General features: G+C 34.7%; 4 protein-coding genes across 9 annotated transcripts; 2 read left to right on the top strand and 2 right to left on the bottom strand.

The window, feature by feature from the left end:
- The first annotated feature begins 49 nt into the window (after positions 1-49).
- Positions 50-3,118, top strand: LOC140968849 (thermospermine synthase ACAULIS5). The gene is made up of 10 exons (XM_073429984.1): positions 50-328; positions 420-486; positions 634-728; positions 911-1,013; positions 1,628-1,716; positions 1,819-1,975; positions 2,258-2,333; positions 2,448-2,506; positions 2,589-2,725; positions 2,818-3,118. The coding sequence occupies exons 1-10, from the start codon at positions 177-179 to the stop codon at positions 2,894-2,896; spliced, it is 1,014 nt and encodes a 337-aa protein (XP_073286085.1). The 5' UTR covers positions 50-176; the 3' UTR covers positions 2,897-3,118.
- A 241-nt stretch (positions 3,119-3,359) lies between these two features.
- On the bottom strand, positions 3,360-6,959 carry LOC140968847 (mechanosensitive ion channel protein 10-like). 6 transcript variants are annotated; one of them, XM_073429982.1, is made up of 6 exons: positions 6,701-6,959; positions 4,855-6,337; positions 4,634-4,754; positions 4,144-4,437; positions 3,849-4,051; positions 3,360-3,763 (listed from the first exon to the last, which is right to left on the bottom strand). In XM_073429982.1, the coding sequence occupies exons 2-6, from the start codon at positions 6,321-6,323 to the stop codon at positions 3,514-3,516; spliced, it is 2,337 nt and encodes a 778-aa protein (XP_073286083.1). In that variant the 5' UTR covers positions 6,324-6,337; positions 6,701-6,959; the 3' UTR covers positions 3,360-3,513. The 6 variants fall into 6 exon arrangements, with proteins under 6 accessions (XP_073286083.1, XP_073286079.1, XP_073286081.1 ...); XM_073429978.1 differs by having other exon boundaries at positions 4,855-6,353; positions 6,667-6,958; XM_073429980.1 differs by having other exon boundaries at positions 6,687-6,958.
- Positions 6,960-10,820: 3,861 nt separating this feature from the next.
- LOC140968848 (protein BIG GRAIN 1-like A) lies at positions 10,821-12,289 on the bottom strand. The gene has a single exon (XM_073429983.1). The coding sequence runs from the start codon at positions 12,121-12,123 to the stop codon at positions 10,954-10,956; it is 1,170 nt and encodes a 389-aa protein (XP_073286084.1). The 5' UTR covers positions 12,124-12,289; the 3' UTR covers positions 10,821-10,953.
- A 2,538-nt stretch (positions 12,290-14,827) lies between these two features.
- Positions 14,828-16,618, top strand: LOC140968846 (uncharacterized). The gene is made up of 6 exons (XM_073429975.1): positions 14,828-15,240; positions 15,422-15,536; positions 15,657-15,823; positions 15,931-16,022; positions 16,137-16,286; positions 16,400-16,618. Exons 1-6 carry the CDS (start codon positions 14,898-14,900, stop codon positions 16,538-16,540), a joined length of 1,008 nt encoding a protein of 335 aa, XP_073286076.1. The 5' UTR covers positions 14,828-14,897; the 3' UTR covers positions 16,541-16,618.
- Positions 16,619-16,906: the final 288 nt, after the last annotated feature.

The raw sequence follows: 16,906 nt of genomic DNA, 5'->3' as shown, positions 1-16,906 counted from the left end.
TATATATATAAATATTGGAATATGGGCAGGCTTCCACTTGAGTAACTACAACTATAAATGACACGCAAATTTACACTTGGATTTTCAGGCCTTCTCCTCCTAATTCCTTTGTTTCGGTGCTTTGTTCTGTTTTTTTCCAACCAAAGTTTTATAAATACAAGCTACAGATTTGAGAAATGGGTGAAGCTGTAGAGTTCTTTGGTTACCCAAGTATCGAATACTTCAAAACCACCGACTTGATAATGGAGCAAAATCATGAGATTGAAGATGATTCTTGGTTCGAAGAAGAAATCGACGTCGATCTTAAGTGGTCGTTCGCTTTAAATCGGTACCTACGTGATAATCAATCCGATGTAAATTCATTCGAATTTTACAGTTTTAGGCAAGCAAATTAATTTTATCCTCCATTTCCTCTGCAGAGTGTTGCACAAAGGAACAAGTGAGTACCAAGATATAGCTCTTTTGGACACCAAACGGTTCGGAAAGGTACGTAGTCAAGTGGTGACACAACAGATACCATTATGTAATAATTTGACTTTCTTGTGTGTATGTTTCAGTTGGTATCAGAAATTTTTGTAATGAATTATTTTGACGTGTAAATTTAAATATTTTATTTGATTTGATTGCATGCAGGTCTTGGTGATCGATGGGAAAATGCAGAGTGCAGAAGTTGATGAATTTATTTACCATGAATGCTTGATTCATCCTGCCCTCTTGTGTCACCCCAAGTGAGCTTCTAGTCAATTAGTCCCACGTTTCATATTTCGTAAAAAAAAAATTGGTTATCGTTGAATATATATATATCTCTGTGTGAGTGCGCGCGCGTGAATTTACTCGATGATATGTTTGTTATATATATATATATATATATAATATGTGTAGATTTACTCGATGATATGTTTGATTGTAGCCCGAAGACGGTGTTTATAATGGGAGGTGGCGAAGGATCTGCCGCAAGGGAAGCACTCAAGCACAGATCCATTGACAAAGTAGTCATGTGTGATATCGATAAGGTACTTTCACTCCAATTAATTTTTTGTCATTTATTTTAGGGAGAATTGTTTATTTTTTGGTAATATATCAATTATCTTAATCTTGATTTTTGACAATCTTAGTCATTTTTAATAAGGATGGCTGACGTGGTGGCACTATACACTTATATCAACATCACATCGCAAAAATGACAAACTGTCGATGAAACAGAGATAATAGACAAATATTGAAATCTGACAACATACAGAACCAAAATTGCAAAAAGACAAATATATAATATTAAAAATATAATTTTCCCGAGTGTTAAAAAGATAAAATGATTGTTTACTGGGCTAAATTGAAGTGGTACAATGTATTTGACTATTTGCAATGAGTTCAATAGGAAGGGGCATGCACATTCATGATGACGAACAGGTGTGGTAGCACCATTTTCTTAAAGTAGATACTTGGATAAGATACCAATTAACGATTTCTTGAATATTTTTTGGGTCATATTTGTGCCCTTTTGTCTCCTACTTTGATTGGTATCAAGGGGGCACAAAAACACTTTTTCTATTCATTTTGTCTCCTGACTTTCGATTAATCGTATAATATAATATTAGATCAAATGGTCAAATGTGTACCCCACTTGCAGGAAGTTGTTGACTTCTGCAGGAAGCATCTCAGTGCAAATCATGAGGCCTTTCGGAATAGTAAGCTCAACTTAGTGATAAATGATGCCAAGTAAGGATTACCAGATCTTTGCCGTAAATTGTTTTCGAGGTTTTTGACATGGGAAATTATTTGTTTAAAATTTTGGACTAAATTATTGCTGATTTTGTTCAGAGCTGAATTGGAGAAAAGGGAGGAAAAGTTTGACATCATCGTGGGAGATTTAGCTGATCCTGTTGAAGGAGGGCCTTGCTACCAGCTGTACACAAAATCCTTCTACCAAAATATTTTGAAGCCTAAGCTCAATGGCAATGGCATCTTCGTGACTCAGGTTGGTCTTTACTGTATTTGGTTGGACATTTTCAACTAGCAGTACTGAGTTGGCATACCCGTGTATATTTCAAAATCTTGGATGGTTTCTTGATTAACATGTATTAGAGAAGTAAAATTGGCCTTGTCTCAAGGATTTAATGGCTCAATATTGGGTGCATATTGGTTCTTCGACGATTTAGAAAACACCTAGTGTAGCAAATACCTTGAATATTTAGGCCAAGCAAGAATGTGCCTGCGCTTTTGATTCAAATTCACCATCTCTGATATATTGTGTGTATAGGCTGGGCCGGCAGGGGTTTTCACTCATAAGGAAGTCTTCTCATCAATATACAACACAATAAAACAGGTTTTCAAGCGTAAGTCTCAATATTTTGAATCCTTTCCTTTTTAAGGCCATTCAAGTACAGGAAAATCATTTCAATAGTAAATGTAAATCATATACATGACTCTATCCATTGGTGTTCGTGCAGATGTTCGCGCATACACCGCTCATGTTCCATCATTTGCTGATACATGGGGATGGGTCATTGTAAGTACACCTAAATGCCTGCTTTATTTATAATTATACGACGTATTTGATTGAAGATTGACGTGTTTCGGGCTATATTTAGGCCTCTGATCAACCGCTCGGCATTGAAGCCAAGAAGATGGACAAGAAGATAGCAGAAAGAATTGATGGAGAACTGTTGTACTTAAATGGTGCTTCGTTTGTTGCCTCGACTATTCTGAACAAGACAGTCGCCAAAACGTAAGCAGCAGACGTCTCTGATATTTTCCTTGAGCATCCAATTTATACTGCTAAGACTGGCATGACTCAGGGACTATTTTTAACCAATGCAGGTTGAAGAACGAGAGTCATGTCTACACAGAGGATAACGCTCGGTTTATTCATGGCCAAGGCGTCGCTTACCGGATTTAAAGCGAAGCTAGGGGAGGGAGGAACTTCTGGTGTACAGAAGAAGCAATGATATGAAATAGTACGATGCTGTAATTGCTAGAGGCAAACGGCCTTGGTAAATTTAAGCTGATAAGCGCTTTTTTATTTGGTTTTTATGCAATACTGAAAAATCTTGAGACATTAAATCCCTCCGTCAAGCCTCTTAAATTGCATGCTATGAAATTATTGTTATTATTTTTTCAATTTAGTTAGAGAGTGCTTGCAACCATATAAAAGAAAATCTTGAACACATTTTTTTAAGGTTGCAAACACTCTCTTGATAATCGAATCAAACCGAAATCTTGAACTCTTGTAATTTTCAAAGCAACTGAAGGAATCAAATACTAGTACTTTTACAGGCATAGTATCCAACCATTCCGCATATAACATTAATGTTCTTTTCAAAGAAAAAACAACTTATACAACCCCCGAAGAACTGGTTTGATTTAACCAAACTCTCTTAAATCCAACATGAGTTGTGATATTTTCAACTTTCCCTTGAGAGAGAGATGACAAAGATAAATATCAACTTCAGATGACAAAGATTGGTAATGTGAACTTGTAAACAACGCATCCAAGATCATTGGCTCATTTCTGGTCTAGTTGCTATTTTTTGACTCGATAAGATGAACTTCTTGGGGAAGAAGATAGTATCCGATAGACAGCTCTTCGAAGATTCTCTTCATCTCCAAGACAATTTCGCTTTTCCGTTTGTTCTTCTCGCCAAAATCTTGAAAGTTCATTGTATGATTAAATATCAGAGCCATCTTTAACTTATTCACGTCCTCGATCTCCTTCACTATCACACTGTGGTTAGGATGCCAAAGCTGGGGATTTTTCTCAATGTACCTAGTCAGTCATTCATGATACGACAGTAAAAACACAAATAATTTTAACGCCACTGAAACATTACAAGAGGATATAGGATGGTCACCATTTCATTTTATCTTTCAATGCGCCTATCTTCTCAACGGGCGTCTTGAAATCAATGGAGAAATCGAGTTGATCGCCCATATCAGGGCTTCTGTAGAAATTACTAATTGGTTTGGTAGCCAAGACAGAGTTCGGATAGAATATCTTTTCTTTATCAAATTTAAGAAATACGGTTGTCAAGATATTCATCTCTTCTACAATCATCTGCAGACAATTTCAAGGAAAAAATTAAAAAAAAAATCAATTAGAGATAATACTAGAACAAAAAAATGATTTGACCAACTCGGGAAAGTTACCTGAACGCCATCTATGACACATCGGTCGCCTACATCAAAAGGATGCATCACAAATACAAAAATAATAGCTTCGAAAATGGTCTTGCAAGTGTTTCCAAACATGAAGGCTGCAAGAACAAGCTGCGATGAGAGAAAAACGAGCACTTTGGTTGTTGCTATTCCCACCAAGAGAAGCCATACTACTATCATAATGATAATAAGAATCCCCGTAACAATTTTGTTCAATTGCTTTACAGCGGTTTTCGTGTCGTTTAAAGCATGAGCTAGAGCTTTGCGGCCTTTATAAACCTTCACCTGCGCGACCATAAATGTGAGTATTGAAAGAAGTTTTCAATTTTCAAGAGATTAAACCATCATATAACTACTGACAATTGCTTCACAAATAATGAATTGTACTTTTCACAAAGAAAGTTCTTCCAATAATTCTACGAGATGAGGCTAAAAACTCATTATCACAAATTCAGCGGAGCTGAGAAAAGGCCAGACTTACCACCCATTCAGTTAAAACTTTTCTGTCGATTTTCCCAGTCTCAGCCACATCAATCATTGGAAATACAACATCGACCTCTTCTTTAATCATGAATCTCCCAAGATCCAGTTCATCTATGTACCTGATCATTTAAAACGTAAAACAATACTGAAAAAATGTCACGAAATAGACATCGATTCTTCAAACCATTTTCTTTAATTTCAAAAGATAGATTTGCTCACTTGGATCCAGGTGGAGCTACATTCAAGAAAATGTAATAGGCAGCAGCAATTGCCTCCTCCTCATTGGTTATCTCCTTATCTGTCTGTTCATTACCTCCATAAGCACTCTCGTCGATTACATTTGAAAGAGTGGTCAGCCCTGAATTAGATATCATATCGACCAACATTTTTACGGTCCATGCCGAGACCTTTTCTTGTTTCATCTGATGGAGTTTACTCATATCAATTACTTCTTTCTCTTTTTCTTTCTTTTCTTTTCCATCCTTCCCCTTCTTCGAAACCCGAAAACTGAATTGAGTTACATTACTGTTTGTTCGACCCAACATTGCTTCCGACTCCATAACTGGTGGCCCAGATAGCGTGAATAAAATGTACTGATGAAACATTGATTCTTGAATCCTGTCAAAGAATGTGTTCACGTGGAATGAAGATGCCAAAATCTTCAGCAACAAAGTCTTAAGAAGCCACATGAATGACCCTATCAGTAGCGAAGTCATGGTCCAAGTGATGAAGTCCAATATACGGGTGATTTTATGGGATCTCTCCGCCCCTTCTTGGAATAGAAAAACCCAAGTGAGGAGCACAACACTGAGCCAAACACAGAACTGAACGCTCTTCTTTAGACCGTAAACAAAATATAACACCTTCTTCTTCAGCAAAAAGTTTAACTCGATCAACAAAACGACAAAATGCATCAACAATTTAGTGACCAACATACCACTGAAGGTCACCAAAACAAGAACACACCACTTCCAAATTTGCAAACCCCAAACCATACACTGTTGCAATTTATCCACGATCAAGCTAGCAATTAAACACCCCAGAATACAGAGAAACAGGAACCACTCGACCAGAACCTTGGTTTTCACTTTCCTATACTTTAGCTTCTTCCTGCTGCTTACTTTCTTGTATATTTCTTCATCCTTGTCAACTCCTTCAAAGCCTCCTGGGGACGCCATCAATGGTGTCTTTGGTGTCATCGGCACAGTCCTAGAGCTTAAATTGTTAACGTCCACTTTAGTGTTTGGCGAACCCCGACTAGACATCACCCGTGAATCCACTAATGGTTCATCTTCTTCGAAAATTTTATTGTCGATTGGCACAGATTGTTCACCAAATCTAGATTTGGGTTTTGAGTAAACCGGCCTTGAAAGGGAAATCCGACGAGTAAGAGTCCCACTTTGTGGGATTTTGGGAGGCTTATTAGGGCTTGGACCGAACCTTACAATTTCAGGAGACGGGAAACTTAATGTGACCGACTTTCGAGCACTCAAAGCTGAATCATTTGATAATCTATGAGGTGAATCAGCTGAAATTTTAAACTTTTGATCCGTCGAAGAATCGGGAATCGAAAATTTTGAATCCTCTTCATCTGCAGGGATGTTAATGATCAAGTCATTCTCTTTTTTCTGGCCCTCCACCATGCTTATCTCTCCACTGGTTTTCGAAACTTTACCACTCGCATCCATTGCAATATGAAAACCTGCCAAACGAATATCCTGCTAACTTACTGAGTTATAGGCACGAAATAAATCCGAAAAGAGTGAAAAGGTTCAAACATTCCCGAAAGTCAAACTCCCTTTTAAGAACACGATATTCTTGAAACAACTGGACATATAACTATGAATACAAAAGCTCAAACTTTCCCGAAAGTAAAACTCCCTTTTAAGAACACAACATTCTCGAAACAATTTGACACATAAAATAAGAATATAACACCATATCCCATCTGCATCATAAACAACAAAGGTGGTTTTTTCCCCTCTCTCTTTCCTTTCTGTCAAGAGACGAGAAAAAGGTCCGCTTCATTACCAGAGAAAGTGACGAGTCACCTGAGGAATTAAACCTGAGACAGATCCAGCAACGGGTAACAACACACAAGTCCGCTAAGTTTATCTCAACAAAACAATCAGTATTTTCTTTTAGCAGTGAAGAGCATGAGAAAATACGGCTTCAGCTGGACAAGGCGGCAGCAGAGAGGAGAAGGTGACAAGGGTAAATTTTTTTGTAAAAAAAAAAATACTAAATTAATTGAAAAAGTAGCTATGGACAAGTTTGAACATGGAAAGGCGTTCGCATTTCATTGTAATGTACCAATGTCTAGAGGAACATTAAAGGAAACCAACTTTAATAATCATTTAATACAAAGATCATTAGCCAAAGTTGCTGTCAAAATAATTGGAGCCTTTTTAATTATTAAAAAAATAAATAAATAAAAGAAATAAGGAATTTTTTGATTTATCTTATTGATTAATATAAATATAATATTTTAACATTTAAATAATTATCTTTCTCACTAGTTAAATGAGACAAGTTAATTTAATTCATAATTATCATAAATAGCAATATTTGTAATATAAAAATAATATTTTTCATGAGTATTTTTAGATATTTCGGATTTATCTTATGTATATCAATATATTATGAAGAAATTGAAAATTAAATTTCGCAAATTTGAGATTTTGTGTGTATATATCAGCGTCATAATAAGATTATTAACGACGCTTAACAATATGGAATAAATTCCATAAAAGAAATGGGATATATTTATTTCTTGTCTTGGAACAAATAAATTCCAAGATCAATGATTACCTTCAAGAAATCGAGTGCCTCGAACTCGAGTAGAAAAAAATAACGGGTAATTTACACTTCTCTTCTGCCCCGACCATATGAATGTCTAAATATCTCACAATATTCACTTACACAAAAACTCGTACTAACTTATAAAAAATATTAATTTTTGATATGTAGTGAAAAATATTAATTTATGTGTTAATATTTTTCACTACAGATATAAGTCGAAACGATTCATCTCACATATATATATTCATAAAAACATACTAAATTAGTAATCTTTAGTTCAAGTAAATGGCTACATCATCCAATAAATAAATTTGAATTTCTTTGTTGCCCGTTTATCACCATCCAATTGTTCAAATTTGGCAGCAACCTTTCATATTCAATTAATTAATATTTCATCTACTAAAAACATGTTCGAACTTTTTCGGAGCCGAATGCGAGTCAAAATTATTTTGTTCGATAATTCGCCAGCAGCTCACGAGTTTTGATACTTATTAATATATAATATAATTATATATTAAATATATAATTATATTTCGAACTTTCGAACCTTCATTGTCGAACCTTACTATCTGAACAATAGTTCAAATAGCTCGCGAATAGGTTTGATCCTTTCGACCCACCAAAGTACGAAAACCAGGATCTACAATGGCCGGGACAAAGGGTCGCGATCCCGCGAGGGTTCGGAATTTCCACATATGAAATTGAGCACAATTTTGCAAAGAAAGAGCTCACTTGTTTCTCGAGAAGATTTCGAGTTGAGCTTGAACTCGAATTCAAACTTCCTTAGCTGAATTCGAGCCAAAAAATTAAAAACTTTCGAACTTCGAATCAAGTTCGAACTCGAATATACTTTATTCGAGCCGAATTCAAGATTTAATTTTTTACTAATATTCGACTCGATTGACACACTTAAAAGAGTAAATGAAGATTTTGATTATTAATAAAAAGTACTTTTTTTTTTTTATAAAATTAAACAACTATAGTTTTATGTTGATTCCATTCCGATAACTTAATAATAAATATAAAATTATAAAGAACATTTTAATTTGATAGATATAAATCTTTTCTTAAATATAAATTTTATTTAAATCAAATTTCATAACAAGCTACTTTAATATGTAACCAGCGAGAATATGTTGCTTGCGTTTACATTGAGCCCGAAAGAAGCCGAAAATAATTTTACTAATACTTCCCATTAATTGTTAAAAAGAAAATAAATGATTCATTGCAATATATTATAAATTGTAAATAATTATTTATTGCTGAGCATTGCATCGTTATGTTCGAGCCAAAGAGAAATAATTAGATTTTATGTGATATAGTCTCATGAATGTATATATGTGAGTCTATTTATTTCATATTTATAATAAAAAGTAATATTTTTAATATAAAAAATAATGATTTTTCATAAGTCAAAACGAATGAGAGACCTGTGTTAGAAAATTTACCAAAGAGGTTTTGTGAACACGAAATTTATTGTAAATTAATAGTAAGAAACAAACGTGTAAGTTATGGGAATTGTTTTTATAAAACAATCGAATTAAATACCATTCCTTTGAAAGTAATTATATCCAACCACCAACAGACAACAAAACGGAATGCGAATTGGCTGCGTTGTTTGTTTACATATTTTTAAAAAATGACAAAATATGAAAATATGACTTCTAATTCTAATATTATGTATGGTAGAAGAAAAGGTTCTGTCGGAACAATTATTTATTTAAGTTCAGAGGAAGAATTTCCGATTTATACATCAATCAAATTGCAAACGACATAAAATTAATGTTGTCATTTCAAGCTATATTGATTATATTTACAAAACTAGAAATGAGAAAAACAAATCATGAAAATATGATTACTGTTGGGTGCAATAATTGTTCCTATTTGGTAGAGCGATCGAACCGTGGTGTTTGAGCTGCTGTGCGGTTTAAAAGATTTGAGTTGCACCATTACCGCCAGCTATACCTTTTGGTAAAGCGACTTTTGGTAAAACGGCAAGCGCTCGGTCCTCCAATTACTACAAATAAAAATTTATAAAAAAAAAAAATTCCCATTGAAACATAAAAAACACGAATTTGAAAATGAAAAAAGATGTTGAAATTTTATAAACATTGCGAAGAGATTTTTGTAGTAGTTGTGTTGATTGGAGTTGATCGGGTTTATCATCTCTTCCCTCCTAACCTTTATTCAAATTCTTCACGGTAACAACGGTTTTGTACGCATATAAAATCAAATGGGCCTAAACTCTAACTCCAACGATGGGCTTCGTTCTTTTATTTTCTTAGGCCTACAAAATTTAACGTTTTATCCCTCCAAGAAAATAATCTACTATTTCATTATATTCTAACCTCATTGTTGGAGTCAATTTTAAATCGGGCCCAAACTGGTTGAGCCCAAATCCACGATAAATGAATGTCTGGAAGATAATCGGGAAAAGCCCATAATGCGCTCAAGTAATTCAAATAAAAGAAACAACGGGCAATCAGTTTCAGAGAAGAACGTGGCCCATGATCGTGGCAGAAGGGGAGAGAAACTCCAAGCATTGAACAAAGAGCAACTCGGCATAAAGAATAAAACACAACACGTACATTGACAAACTCTTGCAAACTCTTTAATTTCCAATAGTTTTTCCTTAGTCTTCTTGGTTCTTGGTGTTATATTTGTTTAAGATATTAGAACATTAAATGTCGTATCTACGGTCGTTTGATTCATAAAAATTAGTTTTTTTAGTCTTTCAACTCAAGTTGATGCGTTTAGCTCCTGACATACCTACAACTTAAGAAATTTAAGCTAACACTCAATATAACTATATATTTTAAAATCTATCAGTATCTAATGCAGCTTAAAAAAGATCCTACACGATTCAGATAGCCGGGTGCTCGGCTAAGCAATTCTGAATTCTATGAGTTCATTACCTACGTCATAAAATAAAGTGAGAGATGTCGAGATGTCCGACATAGACACTCCGATACTCTCATTTTTTCTATTCAACGGTATGGTGTTTTGAAAGAAGAACAAGTGAATGCTCTCATTTTTGCTATTCGGTACTATGGTGTTTTGAAAGAATAACTTCGGCCACGGATCGGATAATATATGTTTTTAGCGGCATCAGTATCCAATATCTTATAAAAAAAAAAAACAAATAATCTGCAAAAAAATATACACGATTTGATCATAGAGTAGGTCTCATGTGAGACTGTCTCACGGATTTTAATATGAGACGGGTCAACCCTACCCATATTCACAATAAAAAGTAATATTTTTAGCATAAAAAGTAATACTTTTTCATGGATAACCCAAATAAGAGATCGTCTTACACAAGTTTTTGTCTTGATCATAATAGTAAATATTAGTGTTTTGATAAACACAAAACAATTCAGACATAAACCTATAGAAACACCAAAAACAACAAAGCCTAGTATTTCTGGTTTCCCCACTAATTTGCAGATATTTTTTTCCTACTAATACATTAATGGAACTTGCAAAAAAGAAGATAGAAAGAAAGCATTAATCTCATCAAAATAAGTCATTTCGTACACCACCACAAAATCTATTATTAGTGTACATTGACAAGTGATCGAGCTCGAATAAATCCGAACTCGAATCACTAATTCCGTCGTAATTATCATTTTTATCATCTTCTTCCCAATGTTTTCCAAACATAGGGAAATCCACTTTTCTTTGATTTTGATAGCCCTTTAGATCATTGTGTGCCCCATTTTTTTCCAACGGAGACCTTCCAAAATTTTCATTGGCCGAGTTCTTATGTCCACAGAGTCGCAAATCTTCATCAAGAATCACGCTAGCTGGATCAAATCCAACTCTTCTTTGAATCCCATTTCTCGTTTTCTCTATAGATTTTGGCGAGTTCTCGACTACACTCGACGATCTAGAAAACGAAGAAGCTGATGAACGAGTTGAGTATGATGCGTTAGAGGACTTTTTAGAATCTTGAAACCGAAACCCTTCATTTGTTCTCGACTCCTTTCTGTTTGTATTGTTGAAAAGAGAATTGATGAAGCTCGTGAGCTTACCCCCTGGTGAAACAGGCTGTTTCATAGTCATGAAATTTGTATAAATCTTTGAAGCTGTCGATTTGGGTTTGATCAAGTTCTGGACTTCCTTTTTGTTTTTCTGATCATTATATGAAAGCCTCTCTTCTTGCTTGCTTTTTGCGCAGATTTTGACATGTTTAGGCGGTTTAGCAACCGATGAAGAATAAGGAACTCGTGTGTTTTTCGTGGAAACAAAGAGATCGGGGTCTGCAGCAGACAGTGCTCCAGAGCTGTCTGAAGAACATGAAGTCGAACTAAAAAACAACAAATCATTGTCTCGAGATGATTTTTTCTCAAACCTTGGCGTATATGGATGCTTTTTTCCTGCTGAAATTTTCCCATTGTATTGTTCTTCTTTTCTCCATTTTTCAACCAAATAGGTCCTTCCGAAACTTCCCACTTCTTCATGTTCTCTGCTGTGGCTTCTTTGATCAGTACGGGCACTGAAATTTAGCTGCCTGTTCACTGGTATTTCTGTGAAAAACTTCAAACCCCCTGTTTTCTCAGCATTTGTATCAGTAGAACGCAAGATTTCATCCAGAAGGATGGAGGAAAACGATGGCTCGTTATTTGGATTTCTTCTTGATTTGTTACTCTCCTCTCTGATTGATTTTTCTCTGCGATTCATCATATGGATTTTGCCTTATTTTGCTTGAAAGTGTCGGAAAGAAAAGGGAATACGTTACAGGAGAGGAAAGGGAGAAGAGTTGCTATGCCTATCAAAGACAGTGAGAAAAGTGAAGAAAATAGTTCGAAGTAGGCGAGACATCTTTCATATTCCGTGTATATATATTTAATAAAGTCACACGTATTATTAAGGCTATTGCACTTTTGCATGTGAAGAGTCTAAAAAAAAAAAAAAAATTAGTCGGCTAATAAATCTTTCGATTTGAAAAATCAGTATAAAAAAACTCGAACACATTTATCTAATTTATTTGAATTTTTATAAGAAATGTTGATATAATTTAATCCAAATGAATTATATTGTACACTAACTCGAACACATGGTCAAAAAATTTATGATATCAGATGTGAAATGCTAAATTTAGGAGATATGCCGGTTTGACATTTATTGTTTCGGATTAAAAAAAAAGAGTAAATTGAATTTCCAGTCAGATATAAGATTTGGAATTGGATTTGGTATCCCCGAGATCATGAATTTCTTGTCGTGATAATAAATATAAATACCATTGTTTGACAAGTTAATAATTTGCAAGCTAACATTCTTTAAGGAAAAAAAGAAAAAGATGACAAAAATATGTAAAAAAAAAGCCACATTACTCTATCACATGTATGTTTTAATTGTTCCGGACAAATTTGTACCAATAACTTTTTGAAAACGCTCGGAAATCAAATTAAAATATTCTCAAGTTTCATGTACAATTCTTATTGTGTAGGTATAGTCACGGTAACTTCATGATTGAAGCTCCGTTACTCTTTAGGAGGTATCCGTCCCAGATGAGCTACTCACCTCGCAATGTCCAGCCTCCCTTCGATGATCGGTGCGACGGGTTAATTTATTTTATATAAAAAAAATTTTTGATAGAGTATAAATAACAACCTCTTTTATATAATACTCAGATTTAATACTCAAACCTCTGATTTTCTGTGTTCGCCCCAAAAAATCGTCAATTCCACAAAAAATTACTCTACTCATGAAAGTTACTATTTTATGTATATAACTAGGAAGAACTATTTTCATAAAATGCGTATAACTATTTAGTATATTTGGAGAATAACTGACTGAATCAGAAAATTTGGAAAGTGAAATGTCGGAGCATTGGCAAATGGCAAGTAATGGCATTAAGTATCGTCGCCCCCTACCACACATACATCGGGCAATATAGATTTCATGGTTTGGCATGTAGTTGCCTCCTTAGACGCTGCCAGGCTCACGTGATTTGCCCTTTGGTAGCTAGACATTATAACATTTTGTTTGTATTATTATCCAATAATCCAATTCGATATTTTAGTTGAAAATAAATAAATATGATAATAAGAACAAACATTTGTGATATTTCCAAAGATATTTTTTGAATTTTAAACTTTTTTTTTAATCCGAAGGAGATGCCTTTTATATATATTCGGATCATGTATTACTTATTAAATATATGTTATACTCAGATCAAAACAAACTGTATATAGTCGAGTTTGTTCTCAGGACAAGGGTCGCTGCCATATTTACTAAAAATTTCTACTAGGATTTTTTAAAAATATATATTATTTCTCCCCAAGTAAAAATTTGTGTGATACGGTAAAAATATTACTTTTTATGCTAAGAGTATTACTTTATATTGTAAATATCGGTAGGGTTGACCCGTTTCATATATAAAGATTTGTGAGACCGTCTCACAAGACACTGTTTTTCTCCCAAAACAAGTTAGATAAAGAATTTTAATTGCTTTGAGAATAAGGAAGAAAAGGAAATTAGATAATCGTATCAACAAAGATATTTGTATTTAATTTTTTTGGCTGATATGTCTTTTTAAACCTCTTAAATTCATCTTTCCTTTTGTTATATGGCATATCACTAACTATTCCAACAGCAATTTGAGGCCAAAGACGGGTACTTGCTTCAAGTCAAGCTAAAATTATTGTTTCCAAAAAAGATAAAGCTAAGTAACAATAAATATAAGTGGTCGCTATCTCTTATGTTTTATGCATGTGTTTGTGGGATCTGAAAGCGAAGGATTATTAGTGGCAATAAATCAGATGCAGATCCATCGTACATATTTAAGTCTCATTCTATCTTTATTATTACTTGCAACTGTCAGAATAATACTTATCAAATCTTTTAAATACTTTTTAACTGAAAAGTCTCATACTTGAACAGTTTTGGAATCTATCTCATTCCGGTGTAGGATTGATTCATTCATGTTCCTTTCGCCTAGAAGCCTGTCAGGAGCCGCTTATTATCCGTGAAACTTCGTGATACTGGTGATCACCCCTCGCCCTCTTCGACCCAAGTCTCACATGAAGTTTGAGATGAAATGTGGAGAAATCGGTCAACAAATCGAAAGAAGTTGAATCGAACTGGATTTTAACTGATTGATCACGTTCTATAAATATCCCAAGTTTACTGCCTTGAGTTTTTCTCCTGTCCTTGCAATTACAGAGTTTTAAGGTTATTTTTAAAAATAAAAATAAAAAATAGTGGATTACATACAACAATTTAGTAATTTAATATAATTTAATTTAACTAATGGGAAAAGCAAATTTAAAAGATTAACCGCTTTCCCCATCAACGGTCATTAACCGCCTCCGCATCTTTTCATTTATTGCGGCGAATCTAACACATGAAAACATCAGAACACATCCCCACGGCGGCGCTTGGTTCGAACCAGGCGTCGCCACAATTCCCACCGCCGCTAAACACTACCGCAACTGAGTTAATATTACTCGCTGATGGCAGACAAAACTATCACCGTTCCAGGCAATCAAGAGACATTTGATGCCATTTCAAGAGCAGAACAATTTCTTATGTTTGAAGGAGATAACGACGACCCTTTATTTGATTCATTCCTAAACAACAACATGACGAATGATCCTGAAAATGGATATTACGAGACTAATTTTTCGGAATTTTATTTGGAGGAAAATAGACATGATGAAAATACGGGGAATTCTAATTATTTTCAAGAACATTCAGATCATATGAACCCAATGCAAATTCCCATTTGTCCGGTTCCATCTTCAACTCACAGTTGTATCTGTTGTCAAACGCTTCGAGAAATTTTCCACATTAATGGTGTGTGTATATTGCTAAACAAGTTTCGTCTTTGCTTCCCATTTACTCGATTTTGCGTTTCAAATCTTCTGTTATACGCGATGTTTTCCTAATTATGTGCACGAATCGAGCATCCACATTCCATGTATGCAGCAAAAGATGTGCAGAGCATTTCATGTTTATTTGTTTCCTTTTTTTGTAGGTACTGATGCGTTAAAACTCGAAATTCACGGACGACTGGGGATAATCAGTCACGCAATTGAAGAAAGATATAGCACTGATATGTCTTCTCAATATCACGAGTACCAAAAGTTTGAGTAAGCTTAGGCAGATTCCTTGCTTTTCAATTTGAAACTATGTATGAATTCTGATCCCTTTATCGGGGATACGGAATTTTTTTATGTATTAAGTCTAGCATATGCTTGATATGGTGTCAGTTTCTGGAATAAAAGCATATGCTGTGTAAAGCAATTCTTGATCAAGTACTGTGATGATCGTAGACGAGAAGGTTACATTGCATTGCAAGATCCTCTGTCCAGCTTTTATGAGGCGTTGTGCATCGGAATTGATGGATATGGCAGTCAAGATCCTGGCCTTTCCAAAGGTATGAAACATTATCCGTGTCTGTTTTGTGGAGATTAAGGACGAAACACGTGAGACGTTGTTCCTGAGATGATCTAAAAATGTTGGCATTCTTGCTTATGGATGCAGGAAGCACGGATATGAACCGAAAGGACAGTTTGAACCAACTAGTAGAGGCGGAAAGCGGAGTAAGATTAACTAAGAACTACATTGCTGCACAGGTTAGTAGAATATTTTCCAAGAAAGTGCGTGTTTTCGATTCTTCATCCATGCATTTGATTCTTTATCATATGTCTAATGTTATTCACGATGGTAAAACATAATTAGTAGAGCAGAGGGAAAGGGCAGGGAAATTGAAACTGAGGGATTTGGCAGAGTATTTCCATCTTCCTATCAGTGCGGCGTCTAAGGAAATGAATATATGCGCATCTGCCATAAAGAAGATATGCCGTAAGGAAGGCTTATCACGATGGCCTCACAGAAAGGTTACTTTTCCTTTATTTCTATTTTCGAAATATATGCGTAGCTTGTTTTCTCAATGTTTGTATGATTGTATCAGTGTATTTTGAATCGAGATTTTATTGTGTAACAACTGCAGATAATGAGTATCAAGAGGCAAATATCGAAGAAAAAGAAGAGTTTGAATTCGGGTGACGAGGATGAAAGGGAACGTGCTTTGGCGCAGATACATGAGCTTGAGCAAATACTTGAACTTTTTTGCGGAGAAAACGTTGGCTGATATATTTTTTTGCTGGCATATAGCCTGATTTTTTCACCAGAGAAACTAAAAAAAGTTGTCTCGTATGAATCAATGTGTAACTTTTACTGTTGATTTTTTATAGTAAATCTTGTTAGGATTTTTTTTTTCGACAGATACTAGAAGTAATAAAAATATCAGAATAAGATGTAAAATCGTGAATTTGTGTCTTGTCAGAATTAAATGTTGTGCCAGATGTTACAACATCTCGGACAACATCTTCATGCAGCGAAAACTTTTTATAACACAAATTGACTTGAAATAAATAGATGGACAAGATTAAATATGCATAAATACTTGTGCGGTGCCTTATGGCAAAAATTAATCACTAGAAAACCAAATCGTTTA

The sequence above is a fragment of the Primulina huaijiensis genome, unplaced genomic scaffold (assembly GCF_012295235.1).
Source record: "Primulina huaijiensis isolate GDHJ02 unplaced genomic scaffold, ASM1229523v2 scaffold38119, whole genome shotgun sequence".
In the NCBI taxonomy this organism is placed as follows: domain Eukaryota; kingdom Viridiplantae; phylum Streptophyta; class Magnoliopsida; order Lamiales; family Gesneriaceae; genus Primulina; species Primulina huaijiensis.
The sequence above is the reverse complement of the archived record's forward strand: the minus strand, read 5'-3'. Positions and strand labels throughout refer to the sequence as shown.